The sequence below is a fragment of the Dendrobium catenatum genome, unplaced genomic scaffold (genome assembly GCF_001605985.2).
Source record: "Dendrobium catenatum unplaced genomic scaffold, ASM160598v2 fragScaff_scaffold_53, whole genome shotgun sequence".
Lineage (NCBI taxonomy): Eukaryota > Viridiplantae > Streptophyta > Magnoliopsida > Asparagales > Orchidaceae > Dendrobium > Dendrobium catenatum.
In genome coordinates, this window is record NW_021318515.1 from 626,465 (window position 1) to 651,913 (window position 25,449).

The window sequence follows — 25,449 nt, forward strand, 5'->3', positions numbered from 1 at the left end:
AGCATACTTACATCATCAAAATCCAGGCTCCCATAAAGTCGGCCATAAGAGCGTATAGGGCCATAACCACCATAGGCCGCAGTTGGGTCAATGAAGCCGGCACTAGCACCAACATCATCAAGTGGGGTTGCGGAGTCTATTGCCACCTGCAGACAAAGCAATGGTTAATAATGACTCGGGAAGAGAAATGTGGGTAATTGTGAATAGATGGCATTCTAAATCTACCAAATTTTGAGTTAACAATTAAGATTAGGCATAAAACTTTCTTATCCTCGGCCCTGAAATCAAGTTTATCATTCAAGCTACGTGGTCTTGAGTGTTTAAAATATGGAATCTTATTTTCCAACAGCGTGCTTATAGTATTTTCGAATATCGTTTCAGTTCAAACAAGGTAGGAATAATGAATAACATTCAGGATCATATGCATTCTATCACAAACATGCGTTAAATGGCGAAACATTAAAGACATAGAGGAAGGCTTTTCCTCCGTATTCTATTTCCCTGAACCATCAAATGCGCTGAAAAAATTTGCAGCTACAGCACCATTTAAGAATTGTTTAGGGGTGTCAATTTCGGGTCATGGATCGGGTTCGGGTATAACCAGGAACTGACCCGACACTATTTGGGTCAACCCGAATCCAACCCATTTTTTGCAAACGGGCCAATTTGTCAAACCCGAACCCAACCCACTTCTTCGGGTTTGGGTCAACCCGACCCAACTCATAAGTCAAATCCCATAACTATGCTTTGGATTTGACATCAATAAAAATCGTGTAACTCTGGCGGCCTAAAGTGGCAGCGAGTAGACGCGATGCAACGCGCGACAACGGCAGGCAATGCGAAGCGACATCGCGGTTCAGCGACAACCGACAACGGCGACGCACAACAAACGTGTAGCGGATAGCGGCAGCGGCTTCGCGGGCAGACACCTGACGCAACGGGCGAGGGTCAAGCTACTCGGGTAGTGGGGAAGGCTACACGGGCATACGCCTTTTTCTAGGACCATTCCGGGTCATTTTCGGGTCAACACGAACCCGACCCGATTTTTGAAACGAGTCAAAAACCCTAATCTGAACCCAGCCCAGTTCGGGTTCGGTCAACCCGAACTCGAAATTTTCGGGTCAGGTTTTTGAATCGTGTCAATATTATTATTTACTAAACAACTGGTACTTAATTTCATTCATTCAATTTCACACCATAATCCAACGTCAAAATCTGCAAAAGTTGCACGCTAGTAACTTAAACATTAATAACTTTAATATAAACTTTAGCCAAACAATGTAATAAAAAGTACCTCTTGTCCAAGGATTTCATGAGTTCTCCGCGAAACGCGATCAGCTACACCATCATCGGCAAATGTAACAAAACCAAAGCCTCTATGACCAGTTCTTTTTGGATCCTGCATAATCGCATTAAATCATATAAGCAAGCATCTTAGAAAACCACCCTCTTGACTCATATTTATTTACCTTAGGAACATAAACATCCAAGATACGACCAAATCTTCCAAAGTATTGGCGAAGATCATCAGAACTTGCTTCTTGCGGAAGTCTGCCAACGAATATTTTTTTGCCCATTCCCCGAGGACTTTCATGCAACCCTCCTCCCAAAACATAATAAATGCAAATTATTTTTTGTAACCATGAATGAATTCAACTTTCTGCAAGTTTTGCTACAGTAATATAAAGGAAAAAGGAGAGAGATTGCTACAACTTACTTCCATAAGGATTGGGGTGGTCATACAATGTCGGAGCACCAAGAGCCGCATAGCGAGTTGCAGCACTAATATAAGCATTATAAGCGCCATATCCACCCTGTGCCGGTCGACTTGGATATTTTGGATGCTCCTCCTGAAGTAATAGCAGTTATAAGCCCAGGCTATTTCAAGTGTGACAGTCAACATCAAAAAGAGCATTCTCATAAACTAAAAGGTGAAATTAAAGACATTAGGTGAAATTAAAGACATTCAGCACAAACCTTTGGGGTGGCACGATCAACTGCGACTGTTGAACCATCAAGCTCATGGGTTTCAGCCATCAAGGTTTCTACAGAATCTGTTCAATCAAAATGCGTGCGGTGAGGTCCAAAATCAACAGAGAGACAGGTTCAAGGCCGTTAAAATGTTGTTAACTTCACGCTAGTAAAACACAAACAGATTTATGCTAAATCCTCCTTAGAGCTCATTGGGCTTGAGGTTATAAAACATGTTTTGGGAGACGAGTTCTTAGATTCTATATGTATTAGAAATGAAAAATCTGTCAAGACCTATGATTTTATTTTCAAGGGTAATGTGATTGAAAAAAATATCATTTTTAAGGCGTGTTCTGTATCCACAACTGCCCTTACTGGATATAATGCGATCGAAAAAAATAACATTTTTAAGGCAAGTTCTGTATCAACAAGTGCCCTTACTGGATATAACAGTAAAGTCTGCCATTTGCATTTTTCACAGCGATTTGTGAACACGGATATAATAGCTAACAAGCTCCGAAAAACAACAACAACAACATCAAGCCTTTGTCCCACTACGTGGGGTCGGCTACATGAATCATTTTTCTCCATTGTGTCCTTTTTCACCATTGTCCAACAACAACATCAAGCTCCGAAATGAAATAAAATATTAGATGGTTTAAGCATAAATAAACATATTTGTCAAGTACCTAAATATGTTTTAAAGGAATATAACAAGGCTATACCTGTAACCAACAAGGATAAAAAAGAAAAGGCATAAAACCAGTCCTATTAGCTGTAGCTTGAATCAGAATGCATGATGATTAATCTAAATTGTTCTCTTTTTCTCTCAAAACAGCCCAAGCTTTATTTTGATTTAAAGCTCACAGCAGAAACCATACAGCGGCCAGTAATGCAAAAAATAGAATAATCGTTCCGTTGTATAATTTTAAGGATCACAAGGAGTCGGAATATAAATCAGTTTAAAGCTTTTAACTTACCAAAACAATTTTCTACCTAAACAAAAAATGGAGCAATATTGCACTAAGGCAGCCTATGCACCATGAGATTGATGCACCGGATCATCTTTAGCACAACACCTCGTCTCCCTATTCCACTTCTTTTTCTTTTTTTTTTTTCATCTCGTACCAAACGAGATCTATTCCACTTCTAATAGTGAAAAAAACTTCGTTTAGGTTTAAGAGAAACCTTTCCAAATTCATGCATGATTAATCCTATTCAACATTCAGTCCAGCCAGTGATTCATTAATTATTTCTCCTACAAGAATTTGAAGCATAGCAGTATCTTTACTGCACCTTAATTTGATAAACTGATAGAAATTGAGTTTGAGCAAAAAATCTTTCATTTTTTATAATACTTTGCAATTAAAAGAGCACCTCGATTGGTGGTGTGAACTTTTTTTCTTAATTTCGTAAACTAAGATGGTATCACGAAACGTTTGAGCATGTTTGATTCATCAAATCTGAGCTATCTTTTATTGTACTGGTATATATAGGTTCTAGTGACATTTGGTATCATCGAATTTCATAACCATGACATGATTGAGGAGTTTTTTCGTCTCACACAACAAAATCAAGATCATTTTCTCTTGATATAATGTCCCGCTATCCTCAATGGTTAGTCGTATGTACGATCCAATCTGCCCTTCTATTGGCCCGTTTGCGAGGAGCGCGGAGGCCTGCGATCGGGGTTTTGCGGTCGTATACCCTCTGCACTCTGCTGCAGCCGGCGGTGTCCTTTCGGAGGTCCACAGGTTTCTCCAATAAGATGGCATGGCTTTTATTTTCCTTCAAGAAAATTTTTTATAATTTGGAACCAAACAAGATAATTTATTCAATTCAATCAGAATGAAGCTTGAAAGTTTTGGTACTCACCCACTAAAGATTTGGGAGTTCTAGTTAGAGAACCATGTAGTTCAACGATTTCTGATATAGAAGATATTTTTCTTGGATATGATAATATAACTTTTCTATTTATGTTGATGCACGAGGAAGGCAACTGAGAGAGCTCTCCTTATTGTGATGACTTCTTGTGATGAGGGCATCAGCGGGCAATGGAAACAAGCAGTAGGGATAGCAAGCATGGAGGCTTGAAGATGTTGCAGTTACGAACGATGAGGTGACGCTTGATTGAGGTTCGCAAGGATTATATAGTTCAGATGGAGAAGTATATAATAATATATGATCGCTCACGAAAAGTGGCCCTCCCTTGAGCTTCCTTAGTGCGACAAGAATTTGGTATTAGGGGTGTCAAAATGAGTTTTCAGGTCGATTCGGTTCCAACTCAAAACTGACTAGCCTTCACTCGATCCAACCTGAACTCGACCCGATTAGACAAGGGTCATAAATTCAAACTCGGACCCGACCCAGCCTAACACAGGTTGAGCCAACCCAACTTGCTAGCCCAAGCAAGTGAGAGTCGAGAGTTGGCCTCATGGTGAGGGCTAAGCCGTGAGCATGGGTGCGGGTGAGGGGGAAAGCACGGGTGCGAGGCAAGCGAGCGTGACGCGGCGTGGGACTACGGGTTGCGGGTCACTGGTCAAATTCAGGTGGTTTTCGGGTTTGCGTGTGGACTCAAACACGCCCTGATTTTTCAAACCGGCTGGGAATTAAGACCCAAACCAAACCCGCATGTTAAACAAGTCGATCTGAAACTAGCTTTTTCGAGAAGGGTTTGGGTTAAGTTTTCAGGTCATGTTAATAATTGACACCCCTACTCAGGACTCATTAGCATATTTTCCTGAGAAAGATTAAACTTGTTTTTCCCATGATATTAAATCAAAGTTTATTTAATTTTGGAGTAGAGACTTTCTCTAGATGCAAAACCCTAAATTAATTCTTACTCCCACTCACAAGAGAACACTCTTGATTAAGGATATCGCTTAAACACCATGATAGACTCAAATTTGAAAATGTGGTTAGAATTTAATCAATGAAAATGGTTTGAGATGGAGGTAAACTCAATCAAGATCATATAGTTCTATCATCCAAAGTTTATACTCTCTTAGGTATCTTAAGAAAATATGAGTGGACATGTATGTGATGGGGGCATGCTTTTGAAGTCGACTTCGAATCGCTCACTATAGATATAGCTACTTTAATGAATGATTTAAAGGCATCTAACACAATTAGTTATGTTTACTGGTATTCTACACGGTCAACAAGGTCAAAGATTTGACATGATCATCAATTATTAATGAACTTCTATTTCACTTCAAGAAGCATGTCTAAAACGACTTCGAATCGCTCACTATAGATATAGCTACTTTAATGAATGATTTAAAGGCATCTAACACAATTAGTTATGATTTACAGGTATTCTACACAATCAACAAGGTCAAAGATTTGACATGATCATCAATTATTAATGAACTTCTATTTCACTTCAAGAAGCATGTCTAAAACGAGTTAATTGATTTAATAGGTTAACTAGCATAGGAGTTTCTCTAGACAATTAGGTTGGGGCCCACATCTATAAGAAGGTGGAAATTATCAAGTGTAACGAAAGGCTAAAAGTGGGTCTTAGAACTTTGTCCTATAGGTAAGGTGCCTAACTATAGGTTGGAGCTAAAACCCTTGGGAAGGCTTGAATGAGGTTTAATTTTTAATGAGCGTGATGAATTTAAGTCAACCTAATTAAATAGGATGGTGATTAAATCCCTATGAATGTTTATTGCATGTCTTATATTAGATGTTTAGAATTAACTTCATTTGAAGTTTGAGTTAACCATTCTATTTAGGAGTTGCCGAGAAGGCTGGGGCGTACAATTTTAATTTCCAAATTACTCAATGTGAAATTTTAAATCAAATATTGAATTATGAACAATGATGAATATTAAGACCTCACCCTGCAGAAAATAAGGACAACAAGTATAAACTTATAAAATCTAGAACTCTAGTCTTTTTTTTTTTTTTTTTTGTCAAACTTGTCTCATTGAAATATGTGACTCACTTTCCCTTGATCTAAAAACTTCAAAGACATGAAAACTCACAACCTTTCTTGTGACTTATTTAGCTATATCTTAAAAGAAAACCTAGAGAAAAAAGAATTAGATTATATAGAAATATATTATATTGTTGGCGTCAAACTTATTTAAAATATCTTGTTATTTAACTTGATTTGATCAATTAATTGATTGTTATATATATATATATATATAAGCATCAGAAAGTAAAATAAGGGAAGATATCTTTTATACAACAATATCAAACCTTTATCAACTACGTGGGGTCGACTACATAAATCATTTTTCTCTATTGTGTCATGTTAAGAGTTAAATTCTCATGTAAATTTAATTAAAAAAAGATCATTTCTAATATTTTCCAACCAAATTTTTTTAGTTCTATCTCTACCTTTCTTAACACAGGTCAAATCCAATACATCACTCTCCTAACCAGATCATTGGAAGGCCGACAATTTATGTGCTCAAACCATCTAAGATGACTCAATCTAATCTTATCTTTCACTAGAGCTACTCCAATCTTTTCATGTAAATACTCATTTCACATTTTCTCTCTTAAGAGTGAAGTTACTTATCCACCTGAGCATCCTCATCTCTGCAATACTTAACTTTATGGTTTCTCTTTTAATAGCCAAAATTCTGTGCCATAAAGCATTGCAAGTCTAACTGTCATCTTAAAGAATTTTCCCTTAAGTTTGAGCGATATTTTTCTATCACACAACAGGCATAATGCATTCCTCCACTTCAACCATCCAACTTGAATTCTACTAATAATATTCTCATCTATTTTACCATCATTTTGAATAATAACCTCAAGATATCTAAAAAGTGTACTCTTATTAATGACTTGATTACCCAAAGTAGCAATCTCCCCACTAGATCTATTACTACTAAAATTATACTCCATGTATTCGACTTTAGATCTACTCGAATGGAAACCTTTAAACTTTAAGGCTGGCCTCCATAATTCAAGTTTTCCTTCAACTCGCTCTTTAGTCTTATCAACATGAAGATACACCAGGGAACATTCTTCTGAAAATGTCTAGTAAGAACATCCATGACTAAAGCAAAAAAATATGGGCTTAAAATTGGTCCTTGATGTAATCCAACTGAAATAGGAAAATACTTGGCCAAACCACCTTATGTTTGAAAATGTAAGTAATAACTCATGCATACACATTTTTAATGACTTAATATAAGCATTATTAACTCTTCTCTTTTCAAGAACTCTCTAGAGCACTTCTTTTGGAACTTTATCAGATGCTTTCTCTAAATCAATAAATATCATACGTGGATCCTCTTTATTCTCTGTAAACCTCTCCATCAAACATCTAAATAAATGTATAGCTTCCATAGTAGACCTATCCGACATGAATCCAATTTGATTTAAAGAAATTTTAGTATCACATCGTAATCTATGCTCAATAACTCTCTCCCATAGTTTTAACTTATGACACATTAACTTAATTCATCTATAATTTGCACATTATTGTGCATCACCTTTATTCTAAAAAATAGGAATCAATGTACACATCTCCACTCATTGTACTTCTTTTTAGTCTTCAAAATAATATTGAAAGGTTTTGTAAACCAAAAAATTCATTCATCTCCAAGCATTTCCACACATTTATTAGAATATCATAAGGTCCAACTATTTTTCACACTTGATTTTCTTAAAGTCTCTCTAACTTCCATTTTACTAATACGAAAATAAAAATAAAAATCTATATTTTCATTTAGGGCGCTAAGCTTACTAAAGTCAATTATATTCTCACAATCTTCAATAAAAAGCTTATCGAAACAGCTCATCCACCTTTATTGAATATCTTCTTCTAATAAAAGCATTTTTTTATCTTCATTCTTAATACACTTCATTTGAATTAAATCATTCTCCGATATCTTTGTTTGGCTAACTTATGCATACATCTTTCACCCTCAATATTTAATCTATAGAAACATTCTTTTCATTTGTCTGAACCCAAAACTAAGCAAGCGAATTTACCCCTCATCTACAGCTAAACTCTAGATTTATAATTTAGCCAAAATAAGCGAACTCAAATCAAAATTGAGCCAAGCTTCTATGTCTTTCAAGGAGCTTTCTATCCTTTTGTCAAGCTCAATTTGGTAAATTTGACCAAATCCTAAATAAAACCTTTAGGTCTGCTTAAATCTAATTCAAGAAAACTCTCTCTCTTTAATTAAACACTAAGAGAAATCATTAAAAGCTATTAAAATTTTACTTTAAGTTTTTTTTTTTATGCAATGATATGTCATTTCACCCAAAAACAGGTGGATAGTATATGTCATTAAATCTTAAAACAACATGAGTGACAGACAAACTTCAACAAAAGTAGTAATCATTTAATAGATTCTTCATAACCCTTTGAAAACATTGAACTCCTGTAAAATCTAAATAAAATATTAAAGTCATAAATAACTCAAATTGAAACCACCCTAGGAACTAAATTAAATCTCTTCTCACTCCACAATAAAATAATATATCATATAATAGTATGAAGAACAACACACCACCCAACACACAATAAATGCACAACCTTTTAGGCCTTTTGAGGCAAGAATTTTCTTTTTGGCATGTGATTGTTTAGATGAAATGTTGCTCAATGATTATTTGCGTTGTAGACAGTTGCATTTCAATGTTATAGTTGAAATATCTATTTCACCATAATGGTAGTCATACCTAAAAGGGGCGAAAAAAAAAATATAAAAGGAATTACTTTTACTTGTAGGTGTCCTTTAAATATTAAAGCCCGAATAGGCATGAGCATGACCAACAGAGATTAAAGTTAGCTTGGCACCATCAAAGCCAAGAAATTTATGAATGTATGATGTGTGGAATTTCATATATACATTATTCGAATATTTGTTTTTGTAGGGAAAGAGTGTAATCATTTTTTATATATATTTATAATTCATTTGTAGAATAGGAAATTAGGTAGGCATGTATGATACACCAAATGAAAGATGAACCAAAAAGACGAAACGAAAAGTAAAACCTTGTAAGCATTTGAAAACCCACAATCCGAGTCCACAGATTTAGACTAGGTTGTATATTCCGGGCAACACAACTGTGTTTCATATTCCTTTTATGGTTGTAAATGGCCATTATCATTATTCTTTTGTTTGATTCATGTGATAATTATATGCTTACTTTGAGTGTGTGCTATAAATTTCATGTTTTTCCTAAGCTTCATCTTATGCTTCGCTTGAGGGTAATCTAAACATGATGTGAAGTAGGCTCTTAAGAATAAATTTCTACCCATTAAAATCTAAACTCTAAAATCAACCACATAATTAACTTTTGTAAAAAATTTACATAGCTTATCAAAAATAAGATCCTCCATATGTATCTTAATATGTAATCAAGTATTTTACTGATTGTTATCCATAAGAGAGTGCATACCAAAATCAACATCAATCTCATGTATGAACTGACGGATATCATTTGAATAACCTTATGATATATAGAAATTAAAACACTCACATTAAGAATTAAATAATAAAAAAATTTGCATTGCAGATTAGCAAATACATACCCATCTTCCTTATTATGCAATCCAGCATTTTACTAATTGCTTATACATAAGAGTGTTCATATCAAAATCAACATGAAGCCCATATATTACTCACGAATTTCAATTGAATAGCCTAATGATTAACAAAGAAATAAAAGCCCCTCACATTAAAGATTAGATATCAACGAAAATTGCATTATAAATTAGCATATACATATCATTCATGGTTAGCGGCTAAATTATAAGTCATATTTCATAAAATAAAAATAGCCTACTTAAGCGATGCATCATAGTTACCCATAACTATAGTTTATTTTACTACTCTTTAGTTTACCGTTATATGATGTTTGCTCCACTATCTTAGTTGCTTCTATAGGTATTATAGTATTGTTTACCCTTTTGCAGTTTTAGCCGTTTTCAACATGGGGACAAACCTCATGACAGTAAGCTTTTTACCGTCGGGTGGGAGAGAGGTCATCTTGAAAAAATATCATTTATAGTGAAAATCATGGTTCTCTGTTTAGTGCTTTTCTGCTCTAACCTATTTCTTCCTTAGTATACCACATCGGAACAGATATCAAAGCCAGCGGCTTGGTGAGATGGCAGAATCTAGCAAGCATGTGACGGGTGACGAGGATCACAACCTAGAGGCGCTCTAGGTAGCATACATTGAAGTCGTGAAGCGACTGGACGAGATGGCCACGAATTTCAATCACCTGGCAGTGGAGTAACGATGGGAGTTCCTAATGGGAGCTCTGACCGGAGATAACGTTTTCAAGCCTATGAGACTAGTTACACCACCAAATAGGCATGGGGTTCGTGGGTTTCGCGAACGAAGGCGAATGCCCATTTTCCAGGAGTTGTTCAACTTCGAAGATGATGGGGGAAACTACATCCCAAAGGCTTTTCACGAGTCTGAAAGGGATAATGGGGCACCTCAGTTTCAGCGACCAATGAGTCTTTGATCGTCATTGCAGTGAGTTTCGAGTGAAGCTCGATATACCCTTCTTTGAAGGACGATTGCACATTGAGGACTATCTAGATTGGGAGAGGGCTGTGGAGAATTTTTTTACTACATGGAGATTGAACCATAAAAGCAAGTCAAGTATGTTGTCTATAGACATAAGGGTGGTGCGAGTGCGTGGCGGTCACAGTTGATGCAGTCCCCAAGAAGGGAAGATCGGGGCGGGGTGTGTAGCTAGGGGCGCATGAAGCAATTGTTGCGGGCTCATTTCCTCCCTACTGATTATGAGCAATTGCTCTACCTTAAATACCAACACTGCACACAAGCTTGTCATTTCGTAAGTGAGTATACATAAGAGTTATATAGGTTATGGAATTGATCTTAATGAGACAACCAACTAGTTAGTAGCTCGATATGTGGGTGGTCTGAAGGACGTCATTCGAGACAAACTAGAGCTGAATTCGATTTGGTCATTGTTGGAAGCAGTAAATTTCACACTTAAAGCAGAGCTACAGTTGGAGAGGCAAAACCGCAGCCAACCTCCCAGAAGACCATTCCAGGAATCGAGCATTGATGCTGCTAGACAAACAGCGCCAACAGCCAAGAAGATTCAAGTGCCACCTTAGAGTAATCCTCCCATGAGTCCTGCCAGGCCAATTGCTGAGCTTAGATTTCAACCCAAAAATACAGCACTCGCTAAGGAGAACCCTTATGCGCGGCCTCAAGTCATTAAGTGTTTTCGATGTTTTCAAGTGAGACATAAATCCAACGTTTGCCCCAACCGACAACAATTGCAACAGTTGGATGCTGAGGGAGAAGAACATAGTGGTAATCAGGAAGATAATCAACAAACTGATGTTGAAGACGTCAAAGGGGATAAGGGCGGTCCACTTGTATGTGTTTTAAAAAAGTTATTACTAGCACCTCGGAAGTCTAGTAGCTCACAACACCACGCCATTTTCTGAACTAGATGCAACATTAATAGCAAGGTATGTGACTTGCTTATAGATGACAGTAGTACTATCCTTGTGTTCCCAAAAGGGGAATTCACGATAGAATCGTGGAAGCGTTCACCGAACCTTATTTGATCCTTTCTCTCTCAAGCTATCAAAGAGAATTATGGCTTTAGCAGTGATGATTGGGGTGGTCATTCTCTCTCAGTCTAGCATTGGGGGAGTAATTGACATTGGAAGGAGTGGTTGGTCACCTGGTCAGTAGTAGCGTGGAGACTCTCATGCGGTCATTCAAGCCCTTCACCTCAAAACAACTAAGCATTCCCAACCATTTGATTATGTTGATCTACGAAGCTAAAAGCTATGCCACGGTGATTAGAGGCTTGATGATTACTTGCTAATTCAAGATACATATAGATATAATGAGGTTATATTCATTTGATTGTGTGCAAATGTACTAAGGTCAGGACTTGACTCTGACCTGCTAAAATATTTGACTCCAATTATAATTGATAAAGAAAAATGCATGAAACAATATCTCATGTTCAATAATATCCATACAAGTAAATGGTCCTCCTCATAGTTATATATGTGACTTAAAATTTCAAGTTTTCAATTAAAAATATAAAGCATGTCATTTGAGGAGAAAGAGTCTAATTCATCAAGATTTAAGTGGTTATAGCTTCAAATTATTTACTCCAACCCAAAGGCAAAATACGACGTTACGCCATCAGATCCGCAACATGTGTGCTAACGGACAGAAGACGTTCGTAGGCCCTTAAATGAAATTTTGAGCATCTTTTTTAAATAAAATCACTCTCGCAAATGGATCATATTTAAATATTTTAAAATGCCCCTTATATATTGAATATGATCCCTTGAACCAAGTAAAACCCTGCATGTGCTCCGGTCAACATGTTAAAAGTATAAACACTAATGACCGAGAATGTTGCGCAGGGTCAAATGCTATAACCCGCATGTGCTCCAATCGTCACATCTAAGTCTTAAATCCAACGATTTGAGAATGCTGCGCGGGTCCAATATTCAAGTTTCATCATCCTCCACGAAAGGACTGGAGTTGACATGACTTGAATAACAAAATGCCTCTCAAAATCCTATAAAAATACAAGTGATTTTGAAGTCATCCCGATGATGGCCGCGTTGACAGAAAAATATCAACCGGATGGGTCAAATCTCAAATCAAACAAAAGTCCAAATTCTTGAAATAAAATCAATCACCTAAAAACTCAAAACTAAAAATCATCCACCTCCCGCAACTGTTTGTCAGGGGTGATAAATTTGAAATTAACCTCAGCTCACAAAGAGCGAATGTGTGTCATGTGTATCACTTTGATTCATCCTCAAATAGTCTCTTGCCAACAGGGACGTGGCACGTGCCCTCTGATCGGGTGATTTTGCCACAAAATGGCACCATTATATTACGATCACGGCCAAAGCCCGTATGTTCCCTAACGGCGTCAAACCCTTGAGTTATGAATCATAGGGTATATTCGATAGGCATAAAGCCTTCTGTTAGCTAAAGTGAATTCAGATATATCCCCTTAGACAAACACCAACCCAAGTCTACAAGGTATTTTTGGACGAAGCAACCCATGGCTGCCGACAAGGTGCCTTCTGTCAGGTTGGGTCAACTACCTCCTCTGACTAAGTAGACCAGGGATCATGACAGCCCGGGACGATGGAACCATGGGATCTTGATTGGGCTCGTCTTCACCCCCCCCCCACCAGTTTTAAGTTTATGGTGATAAACTCTAAATTCTAAACTTCAAAATTCAAATCTAAGATTTAAACCATAAATTATTGCTATTATATGATGGGTTTATAACCTATTCGACCGCTTTAACGATTAGCCTTAATCGAAAGTTCTCTCCTGTCATCGGGAGGAGTAATTAACTATAGGAGCTTGCGCCTTATAGGAAACCAGAACTCAGATCAAAAAAGTCCTCACAAAATGAGGGAGAAATCTCTGGGTAGTGTCTTATCTAAAACCCAATCTGCCTTCTGAAAATTCCCCCGGAACCTAATCTCGTTAAAACTCTCTGACGTCATTGTCATCACAAACAAACAAAAGAAAAATAGATCGATGGCGCAGAGAGGCCGGGATCACAAAACATAAAAAATGGAATTATTCGGAGCCCACAGAAAACCCCTAGAGAAGAATTGTTATTATTATCTTTGACATATACTTTTCCTTCCGAATAAATCTAAATTACTTTTATCAACATCTTGTTGGCATATCATTTACCTTTGTGTATCCTCAAATCATCTTAAGTTAATTTTCAACTATATTATCTTCAATCTATGCTACTTCAAATATTTCACTACAATATAATTATTTATTACTCTATCCCTCTTAGAAATAGAACATATCCAAATTTTCATTCTTATTTGGTAACATTCAACTCACTAACAATGAACTTTTTGTTTGCAAACACTTTCATCCAAATTGCATAGCTAGTCTAATAGGATATTTATTAAACAAAATATCAATGATATTCTCTTATTGCATTGCATAACCAAGTCACTTACTCATTCTAAATTACTAACCACTCAAGCATAAGCTTAAGTTAGCGGGTCTGAATATAGGGCATAGTTATTGTTACATTCTATTAATAAATAATTTTATGAGTGATTGCTTGATAAGATTCATGTCCCAACTTGTAGCTTATTAAGCTATTTTTTGCTATTTTATCTAAAAGACAGAAGGATTACCATTCATAAAAAAGGTCATGATCAATATTGTTGATAGACAATTTTAGGACAATTTTAGGACTATGATAAATTGAATAGATACAGACATGGGCATTAAGAAAAAATAAGTTGCATAATTGACTTTTGTACTTCAGCATAAAAACAAGAAAAAAATAGAAATCTAAAAAACTAATTGAACTAGCAAAGCAGGAGACAAAACAGAGCATACCAGCACTAGAAAAAGTGATGAATCCAATTCCACGGTGCCCTTTTGAACCTTGCTCCTGTAGAAAAGTATAAAACAAAAGATTTGACTAGCAGATGGTCTTTTATTTTAAGCTGACTAAAAAAGATACCAAGTGGTGTTATGCTAATCAACATTGTCTATAAAATAACGGTCTCAAATATATTGAGAATAATCATCAACTGCCATAGTAGATAAGCATCCAAATATGAAATTTTATTAAACATAGCCCTCATGTTATCACAGCAAACTAGAGATGTAGATTTTACTCGTGTATCAAAGAGAAAATACGATAAGATTTTAGATTGTATTGAGTTCAGATCGAAGCAAACTTGCCAACTAATGAGCCAAGATCAGCATGGATCAATCATGAATTGAGCCTAGCTAAGGTCGAATCAAGATAGCATGATATTGAAGTAGAATGTATGTGTGCCTATAATAATATGTTTGTATTAAGGTTGGAATAAGAAAATGTCATATGAGATTAACAATCACAGAAATCATATCAAATTTTCAAATCGCATTGATTTAATGAGCCATCTTTGGCTCAAATCTAAATTGGATAGAACTAGATTACAACCCGACACAGCTCGCCTAAATGTCTGATCAAATTAGTTTAAGCCAATCTTCAGCTAGGTTAGTTAACAACCCTGCTGCAAACAATGGTGTTAGTTTCTACAACTTGAAAATTGATTAGGGCAAATGGATATCAAACCCTCTGAAAAATTTTTGGCACCTTATCCTATAGCTGAAACCATCCAAAAATGCACCACAAGACTAGATATTCAAGATATGAAAAACATAAACAATTGCAAATTATTTTCAATACCCAAAAAAAAAAGAATTGAATCACATCAATTTTCTTGATATTCTAAAAGTATCAAGCTATAACTATGAATATCCTACCACCAATCAGTCCAAAAAAATTTTGGGATTGTCAACACTGTTCATCCTACAAACCATAAGTAACAAAATTTGCATGCATCTCCTATTCATGATTATTAGTGTTTTTGAAGCACTAAGAATAACTGCATGCACAAGGTGTCCTTTTGGTTTCAATATGCAAAACAAAAAGGAGAAGTGGTGCTTTCACTAACTAGAACGTTTAAAGTTGTGTATTATTTATACATGATTACATGTATTACATGTAGATAATAATTATTTAATTAAACGAACTTAAATTATATCAGGTAATAACTTTTCAGCAAATATAACGATAACTTCAATAATAGCAACTTTTAGCTATTCTAAAGCAAAAAAAAATTAAAGATATAAATGATACAAATAATAATATGATATAAGAGTGCTTAAAAATTAAGAATATACTGGTGAATTAAGTTACCAGTAATAGTCCGAGAGGCAGAGACATCGTGAAGCAAGAGAGTGTGAAGATTAGACATTAAAAAGCATTATAAAAAAGAAGCTTGTGAGTGGAAAGCTATAAAGGCTAGTAACAGTAACTAGTAAAAAGCATGTAAGAGCTAGCAAGGGAGTGAGCATATTGAGAAGTGACTAGTTCTGTCAGGAGAGAACGAAGAACTAATGACCAACTCTATGAGAAAATAAGAGATGAAGAAAACTATCCTGCCTAATTATTATGGCAAATACTAACCCAATTATGAAATATGAACTAGGGTTTCACTCTAAGCAGGAGTAAATAACTAAATGCTACAGTACAACAAGATGAAACAGTGCAATACATGTGCTTCGCTGCATTCTTGTACGTTATAGACAAGTGATGCGCAAAGTCAGTGTATCACTTTGCTCCACTCCTAAAATGCAATTTAAACAATAATGATAGGATTAGCCCAAATTTCGTGATTGACCCCATTATAGTAATTTGATGGAAAGCATTGTACAAAATATATTCTTGTTGACATCATAATCACAAATTTTAGAATAAATATAAAATTATCTTAATTAAATTACTGAATAGAAATAAGTTAACAATTTAATTACAAACTTGGCAAGGAATTACTCTTACGTTAAAATTCATACCAAGTTTTGATTTTGATTTTCCACCGTATTGACTTAGAAGACTAATTAGAGATGCGTGAAATATTTGTTGAGCATGTTGCTTTACTGTAGTTAAGGGATTTCCAAATAGTCATACGGGCTTTCTGGGTAGGTTTTGAAAGAAATATTTGAAGATAAAGGAGAGAGAGAGAGAGAACAAAAAATAGAAGAAAAAGAAAGAAAATGCTATAATCTTAAATTTGTGACAGTAGTAAATTGTCAAGACATGTTGCAACCACAATGGTGCTGAAATATGTGTGGTGGTGAGCTTATTAAGCAAGGCACTTGCATGAGGAAGTGTGGTGATGTTATTTATAATATAAATAAAAAGGGGATTTACATACATGCCACTTTATAACACTCATATTACATATTTAACACCATAAACTTAAATATTACATTTCTACCACCCAGATACTAATTTAACAACAGAATTACCACTCCGTCTCCACCAACCTTTACTCCGTCTCTTCCTGCAACAAGCCTTAACCACGCAAACTGCTCATGTGGCCTTCCAGCGAAATGCAACCTCCTTGATTGCTCTTCCCGGGAAGTCCTCTGTTTGCTTTCTCTTTCTACCACATGTTAAGATCCCTGTAGATGAACTCCTGCTAAGATTCGCTCCTCTCGCGAGCTGTCATTCCTGTGATTTAGGTATTTTTCGTTTCATTTACTTGTTGTCGAAATCCAAGTCATTTCGTTTCCGATAAAAGCAACAACAGTTTGTCTCATCTCCACAAAATTGTGATAGACCACCTATTTTCTGATAAAAACAACAGTTTCTTTCACGCTTGCGGTGGATGCTATTTACACATATTAGCATTGCTTTTATATCTTACTTCTTAACTCTATAAAATTAACCAATCCTCTATTCATCATCAAGTTGCCTCATTATTGTTCTGTACTTTTATTTCCTTTTTCTCTTTGTATCATGAAGGAAGAAAACTAGAGTTTGAAATTGATATATTGCTTTGTTTCCAAGAACTATTGCCCACAGCCTTGTCTTAGATAACCTCGGTGAGATGGAGAGCAATACCGAAGCCTCCAAACTCGGTGAACAGAGAGACCACACCAGGAAGAGGGATTTCTGCTAGAGTACGTAAGAGCTAGAAATGGGAAGTTGTGCGATGCAAAACAGAGAGAGCATGCTCGGAACGGGAAGGAAGTGGGAATGTCTGGCGCGCGCGGGAAGAAGGGTTTCAGCGGGGAGGAATAAAGGAGTGAGAACGGAGTGCTAATTCTGATGTTAAGTTTGTGTTTGAATGCTATAAATGAAATATTTAAGTTTAGGGTGTTAAATATATAATATGAGTATTATAAAGTGGCATGTATGTAAATCCCTAAATAAAAATTATTTTTGTTCATCATCTCCCATGTGGTCCTCTTATTTCTATCATAATTAGAATGTTATTCTATCTCCTTAGATTGAGAGATTTGGGCATCTTTTACGATGAGATTGGGCATAGTTTGATTTATGGAAACTGCTTACACCTACAATCTTATGTAGCTTCCTGACAATCTATCAATTTCTTTCTTCTCTTTCAAAAATGTAGGCAACTATTTTTGCCAACAACATCATTATCAAGCCTTCATCCTGCTATGTAAAGTTGGAAACATGAATCCTTTTTTCTCCACTGTGTTGTTAATAGTCAAATTATTATTTAAATTTGATAAGAAAAAGACATTTCTGATACTTTCTAACCAAATCTTTTTAAATATGTCTGCTTTTTTTAGCATAAGTCAAATCTAATACATCTACTCTCCTAACCAGGTCATCGGAAGGCTAACGTTTTATGTGACCAAACCATCTAAGGAGACTCACTAATCTTATATACCATTGGAGCTACTATAGCCTTTTCACGTATATACTCGTTTAGCATTGTCTCTAAGAATAAATCCACTCATCTACTAAGCATCCTCATCTCTACAACACTTAACTTAATTTTATGTTTCTCTTTTAATGGCCAATATTTTGTGCTATAAAATATTGCAAGTCTCGCCACCATTTTAAAGAATTTTCCCCAAAATTTTAAGTGGTACTTTTCTACCATAGAATAGGCCCGATGCATTCCTCTCACTTCAACCATCCAACTTAAATTTCACTAAAAAAATCCCAACCTATTTCACGACAACTTTGAACAATAGATTTGTGATATCTAAAACATGTACTCTTTTTAATGACTTAATATCCCAAAATAAAAATTCCCCCACTAGATCTATTACTACTAAAATTTTACTTCATGTATTCAGTTTTAGATCTACTCAAGCGAAAGACTTTAGACTCTAAGGTTGACCTCTTTAATTCATCCATGACTATATCAAAAAGATATGGGGCTTAAAGCTCATCCTTGATGTAATCCAACTGAAATAGGAAAATAATTAGTCAAACCACCTTGTGTTTGAACACTAGTAATGACACATGCATACATATCCTTAATGACTTGAATATAAGCATTATTAACTCATTTCTTTTCTAGAACTTTCTAAAGCACTTCTCTTGGAACATTATCACATGTTTTCTCTAAATAAATAAATATCATATGAAGATCCATCTTATTCTTTCTATACCTCTACATCAAACTTCTCAATAAATGTGTAACTTCCATAGTATACCTATCCAGCATAAATCCAAATTGATTTTGAGAAACCCTTAACCTATACTCAATAACTCTCTCCCATAGTTTTAATATATGACACATGAACATAAATTCCTATATAATTCAAACAGTTTTGTGCATGACCTTTTTTAAAAATAGGATCCAACACACTCCACTCATCTGGCATCTTTTTTGTCTTCAAAACAATATTAAAAAGTTTAGCAAGACAAAAAATTCATTTATCTCCTAATCATTTTCACATCTATATTGGAATATCATAAGGTTCAACAATTTTTCCACGCTTTATTTTATTTAAAGTCTCTCTAACTTTAGTTTTACTAATATGTTGATAAAAATAAAAATATCTAATTTCACTTGGGGTGCTAAGGTCACTAAAGTCAATCTTATTCTCATAATCTTTATTAAAAGGCTTATATCGAAATATCTCATCTCCCAATGTAGGCAACTATTTTTGTTGAACAATATAAATCTTAATGCCTTTTACTTGTCTTGATCTCTTTATTAATACTTTGTTAATTCATCGAATTAGTTCTCAATAGGCCTTCTGCATAAGAAAGTAGATTTTTCCAAAAAAAAAAAAATCATATCAAGTACTAATGAGAAAAAGCAATTGGAAGAATTCTCTCAACAATATAGTTATATTTGGTGAATAAGGTCTTGACAAAAGTTTTGGAGAAAATAATTGTGAAGAGTTTCTATTCCCAGTCAAAAAATATTCGTACACGACTTGTCTCTAATAAATTTCATTAGACGAAAATTTTGTATTTTCTACGCAAGTAAGAAAAAATTATGAAAAATCACATATTAATAAGTTTAACTCCTTTTTTAAAGATTTGAGGAATATAGATTTGCTGGTTCATGATGAGAATCAAGTCTTGTTACACTTGTGCTCTTTACATTTAACTTAAAAGAATTGAATGATACTATGTTGTATTGTAAAAAAAAATCACTTACAAGATGTTAAAGAATCCTTAAGATGTGATTTCTAAGTCTGAGGGCACGAGATGAAAAACAAGTTGAGGAATTATTAATCATATAAAGATTTTTTAAAAATGGGCTACCTTTATGCATGGTAAAAGTAAGTCTCATAATAAGTTTAAAAATGTTGCTTGCATCTATTATAAGAAGAAATAGCAAGCGAGAGATATTCACAGTTTGAAAAAGGAGCAGTATACCACCAACAACCACAAAGAGCATGGCTCACGAATAACGACTTGTGAACGACTTATTTATATGAATATTGTAGAAGATTAATTACTTCTCTCTCAGGAAAATGTTATGCAAAAAAAATTATCTATCTTTTGATGGATTTGGAAGATAATAGAGTTGTATTGCATAGTTGTTTCCATCATTCCCAAATAGGAATCCAACTCCACATAATTCAATGAGTCTTGTTCTATTTGTTTTCTCTCCCCTCCTTTCATTGATGAATTTAAGCCTATTTATAGTAAATTAAATGCACTATCGAAGATTAAATTATCACCCTTTGCATGATTTCAAGGAGCACTATTATTAAAATTAATTATCGGATTTAATGTCTTTAATAAGTTGGGTATGATGGAGAATGTTAGTCATTTCAAGAGTTTTAGAAGCCTTCATGGGTAGGTTTCTATTGGCAAATTAATGCTAATTAGGACAACAATGATGCTATCGAGCCAAACTAAGATTTGAATTGAGGTTGTGTGGAAAAGCTTGACTTGTATAAAAAGGACTCCAAGTTTTAGTCTATCAGATTAGCATAAGTTATCAAGGGAATATGCATTGAATTTTATAAAACCAATTCAGTGGTGAATTCTTTGAGTTCATAGTCAAAGATGAAGAGGAAATTGCATTCCGAGGAAGAGACATTGATGCAGAAATCAGAAAAGACGTGAGAAAATTCATCTCAACAAACCAACTGCAAGAAAAAGGGAAAAAAAAGGAGATTTCCTCTATTTCCTCCATCAAATCCTTGACATAGGGGGCACTTATTGTTTTTTTTTTTTTTTCAAAACCATATCAGCAACACCGAAGCTTTAGACCATGAAACTCTAATACAATACAGGAAAACTATAACCTGCCACTGTCATCTGCAACAGAGATGCTTGGAAACAAATTCCTCTAAGAGTGATGACTCTACAAGAGGCAATTCGGGTGGTGTGGGACACATACATATGCAAAGGAGGAGAAGTATTCTGCAATGAGTCGTCGTCTTTTGCATAAGATGAAGACCCAAGTAATATTCTACTACAAGCTTGAATAGGCAAAATGAACCTTTTTAAACAAGTTTTAAAAATAGGGGGTTTCAGCCTAAAGCTCGGGGAGCTCATTCAAACATTTTAATTACACTCCAAAGTACGCTAGCCATGCAACCTCATGCACAGACTGGCCCAATTGACCCCCATAGCTGATGCTTCGTGTTGGGTACTTAACCAATATAGAATTAAAGAAACCAGAACAAAGCAAGTCAGAGAAAAGGTCCTGGAACTTTCTGAGTGTCCTTGTCACTTTTGTTTGAGCTATATTTGTGTACCTGTTTTAAGGAAGGTTTTGGGAGACCTGTTCTGTTCATGGTTTGGCAAATTGAATTGGTGAGGTGTCTAAACTGTGTTCGGCAAACTAACTGGCCAGCAAAAGCATTAAATAAGAGCCAATAATTGTGGTGGGAGTTCCTAAGTCAAGCATATTAACGTAAACAAGTTACTTTACTCTCCTTTTTTCTTATTTCATTAATATCTTTGACAAGCATGCTTCTTTAATCTTTTGGAAGATATGCAATCCTAGAAACCATTGAGCACTGAAAAAGATATAGCAGGTAGGAGTCGATCCTTAACACAAATTGTTCCATCTCGGCATTACATTTGCGTAGCAATTGGGTAAGGTTTGCTACAGCTACATAAAACAGTTTAGGCTGGATTGTAATGAGATACAAAATATTGTCACATGCTCCACTAAGTAGGCACCAACCTTTAGCAAGGTTACCGTCATCAGCCACAAGTGCCAGGAAATGATTCATTCTAGATAAAATCTTAGCAGGCACGTGTGCATGAATACAACTTGTTTATAATGAAAAAGAAGCATATGTAATATCAAGACGCATTTGAATAAACAAATACATAACTACTACTCACCTTTGGCATATATAAGTCTGTTATCTCTCCATATGTTTCAAAATAACTGCAAAATTTTCCATTGCACAGGGTTAATTTTCGTGGTATTTGAAACACAATGTCACAGACTCACAAACATCCATCACCACCAAAAAAACTAAAAACCTGCAATTGTTAGAAAATATTTACCTTCGGAACATTGACTCTGTGACTGAATGTGGTATTCTGGCCACAAAAATTCGAGTAGATTTCTTAGCAGGTGCCCTCATTTCTTCCTGTAAAGTTAAGAATGGCAACGTACCAAGACCAAGAAAAACAAATTAGTTAACTAGAGATCAACTTTTATCATTGCCCTTAGATGGAAAAACTCTGAATGAAAGAAAAAAACTCATTCTAACATCCTAGCTTCACCTTCGGAGTAGCAATCTTTACTTCAAGAGTTCTATTTCCAAGAACATGGTCACTTTCAAGTGCATTCTGCAAAATAAAATCATAAGCTTGTAAGAGAATTCTTGATCCATTATTAATAGACTTATAAATTATGTTGTGGAACAATTCAAAAGGAGATCAAAATTGAGGTAGAAATAATAATGATCTAGTTTCAACACAAAAGATTAAACTTATGGGAGCTATTTGGCATTTCTGTACAACAATTTTTTTAGCAATCCAATGTATAGGATTAAACTCAAAACTTAACAAATAATCTCCCACTCACAAGAGATCACTCCATCTCAACCGTCACAGTCTCTCATATAAAAGCTTTATTAAGTATTATGCATCAAAAGCTCACTCAACAACTTTGTTCAATCATGGGAGCCACACTCCTAAACTTCGCTCAATCACAATAGAATCAACTAAAGAACAATGGAAGCCAAAGACCGCAACAACCACTTGTCGAAGAGTGAACCAAAATGGGTAAATTTGGGATATATACAAAAATGGTTGGACATATTTTCAACCAAAAAAACTTAAGGGTAAGCGCCAATCACTTGCTATTCTTATACCAATACTTTATCAACTATCTAATGAGGACTAAACACAACACTTCGTGTGCTCTAACTAGTAATTCAGATGCCATAAAGTAAATCAAAAGATAAGCTATGCCTAAATAACTAAATGATTGAAGGTGAAGAAGCTGAAGGATAGGCAATACATTTACATTGAATAAAATGAGCGACACATTGCAAGAAGAAAAACAATGACCAATAAAAAAATAAAAACATTTGATCCATCTTTATAAAAACTATCAAGAATTTCTTTGAAAAACCTACCATAAAGTGAACAGACTTAGAGCATGAAAGTGGAAAGAGAACACCAGTTTACACAAGTATAAGTTCGTAAAAGAGAAATAAATCAAGATTTAGGTTGTTTGAGGCTAATGATGATGATGCCAAGAAAGATTATAAAAGTTCAGACTCATGTGGATGGAGAAGGCCCCAAGGATGTTATCATATCAGCTGCAGCAAACAGCCACCACTGTCACATCCAACTATTGAGAAACAACGACATGAATTTCAATTCAACATTTTATTAAAACATTCATCTCGACTCTTTTTTTATTTTAGACCAATTCCTCTCCCAAAACAACATGTAAAGAAACAATTATACTGCCTCAAAACTAGGAAACTGTGTTTCCAAGCAACAAGGATGGTGACTGGAAAATTTAGTTAAGTAAACCTCACAGAAAGCATTTTTCCGCATAGAAAAGGTACCAAAACTACTTAAATTTACAATCATTGTGATGTTTTTGGATAAAACAGAGGAAGAAGCGAGAATGTAGAACTAGTTCGTAATGCCATCCAACAAGAAATGCTTTAGGATGTGGTTATATAGGGCAGTCGAGAGTTTCTAAGGCAGATTTATTATAAGATGGACAAAATCAAGCAAAATTTCATGACCCAAAACACTTAATTTTCATGAAAATTAAAAACATGAAGACTTTCAATATAGATGATAATTCAATAATTTTCTACCATAATCAATTTCATGACCCTAGTGCATGCTTTTTGTTAATGATATTCTTCTTGCTGATAAGACTAGAGAGGGAGTTGAAGGTAAACTTGAATTATGGAAGTCAACCTTACAGTCTAAAAAATTTCGTTTGAGTAGATCTGAAACCGAATATATAGAGTGTAATTTTAGTAGTAATAGATATAGTGGGGGATTGTGACTTTGGGTGATCAAGTTATTAATAAGAGTACATGTTTTATATATATATATATTGGTCTATAGTTCAGAGTAATGGTGAAATAGATTGAGATATTATTAGTAGAATTCAAGTTGGATGGATGAAGTGGAGGAATGCATTGGACTTGTTGTGTGATAGAAAAGTACCACTCAAACTTAAGGGAAAATTCTATAAAATGCTGGTTAGACCTACAATGCTTTATGGCGCAGAATGTTGGCCATTAAAAGAGAAGCTTAATATTAAGTTAAGTACTGCAGAGATGAGGATGCTCAGGTGGATGAGTGGCTTTACTCTTAGAGACAGGATACGAAATGAGCATATTCGTGCAAAGGTTGGAGTAGCTCCAGTGCCAGATAAAATTAGAGAGAATCGTCTTAGATAGTTTGGTCACTTAAAATGGCAGCCTTCCGATGACCTGATTAGGAGAGTAGACGGAAGGTAGAGGTAGACCTAAAAAGACTTGGTTAGAAAATATTAGAAATGACCTTTCTTTATTAGATTTAAAACTCTTAACATGACATAATGAAGAAAAATGATTCATGAAGCCAACCCCATGCAGTGTGAAAAAGGCTTGATGTTGTTGTTGATGATCAATTTGTAAAAACAACCAAGCACAAAAAATCATGTAGCTGATTGAAAAGTATACATTGTTAAACCCAAATTATATAAAAAATTTTAAATAATAAGTTGATTGATCATTCAAATAAATAATAAGTTTTATAAAAAAAATAATATAAGGAAAGAAGTTACTGAATTAAATCTTGCAATTGTACAAAGGAGATAAATTTACTAAATCTCCAAGACTTTCTTTTCAAGGAGTGGGGTTAGAATGGCAATTAGCAGCAAAAGCAGAAACCTAAAAATTTATAAAAGCAATGAATGCACCAAATGGTATGGCGAATTCAAAAGAATGCGCCAAACCATATGGCGCATTCCTTTAAATGTGCTAACCAATTTGGTGCATTAAAGTTGCTTTGATTAAACGTTCCAATCAAGAAAAAAAATTTAATGAGTTAACACACTAGATTGTAACTAATTATTATTTTTAAAAAATAAGTTAAGTTAGGAGATTATAATTAATTAGTAATAAAAATAAATAAATTAGGAGAGTGTATTTTAATTAATTAGTAATATAAATAAATGTTTTGCCGATTTTCAAATTTCATGAATTAAGATATTATAATATATATATATATATA

General features: G+C 34.9%; 1 protein-coding gene across 3 annotated transcripts in view; it reads right to left on the bottom strand.

The window, feature by feature from the left end:
• LOC110096886 (DAZ-associated protein 1) overlaps positions 1 to 25,449 on the bottom strand; it is a 57,079-nt gene that overhangs the window by 740 nt on the left and 30,890 nt on the right. For 2 of the 3 annotated variants that reach the window (XM_028694425.1, XM_020823024.2), the window contains 9 exons: positions 22,474 to 22,539; positions 22,252 to 22,337; positions 22,084 to 22,129; positions 14,325 to 14,379; positions 1,978 to 2,054; positions 1,718 to 1,850; positions 1,470 to 1,603; positions 1,295 to 1,399; positions 12 to 146 (listed from right to left, as the gene is read on the bottom strand). In XM_028694425.1, coding sequence (XP_028550258.1) covers positions 12 to 146; positions 1,295 to 1,399; positions 1,470 to 1,603; positions 1,718 to 1,850; positions 1,978 to 2,054; positions 14,325 to 14,379; positions 22,084 to 22,129; positions 22,252 to 22,337; positions 22,474 to 22,539 — 837 coding nt within the window. The remainder of the gene's footprint in view (positions 1 to 11; positions 147 to 1,294; positions 1,400 to 1,469; positions 1,604 to 1,717; positions 1,851 to 1,977; positions 2,055 to 14,324; positions 14,380 to 22,083; positions 22,130 to 22,251; positions 22,338 to 22,473; positions 22,540 to 25,449) is intronic. The other variant, XM_020823025.2, reaches the window with a different exon arrangement.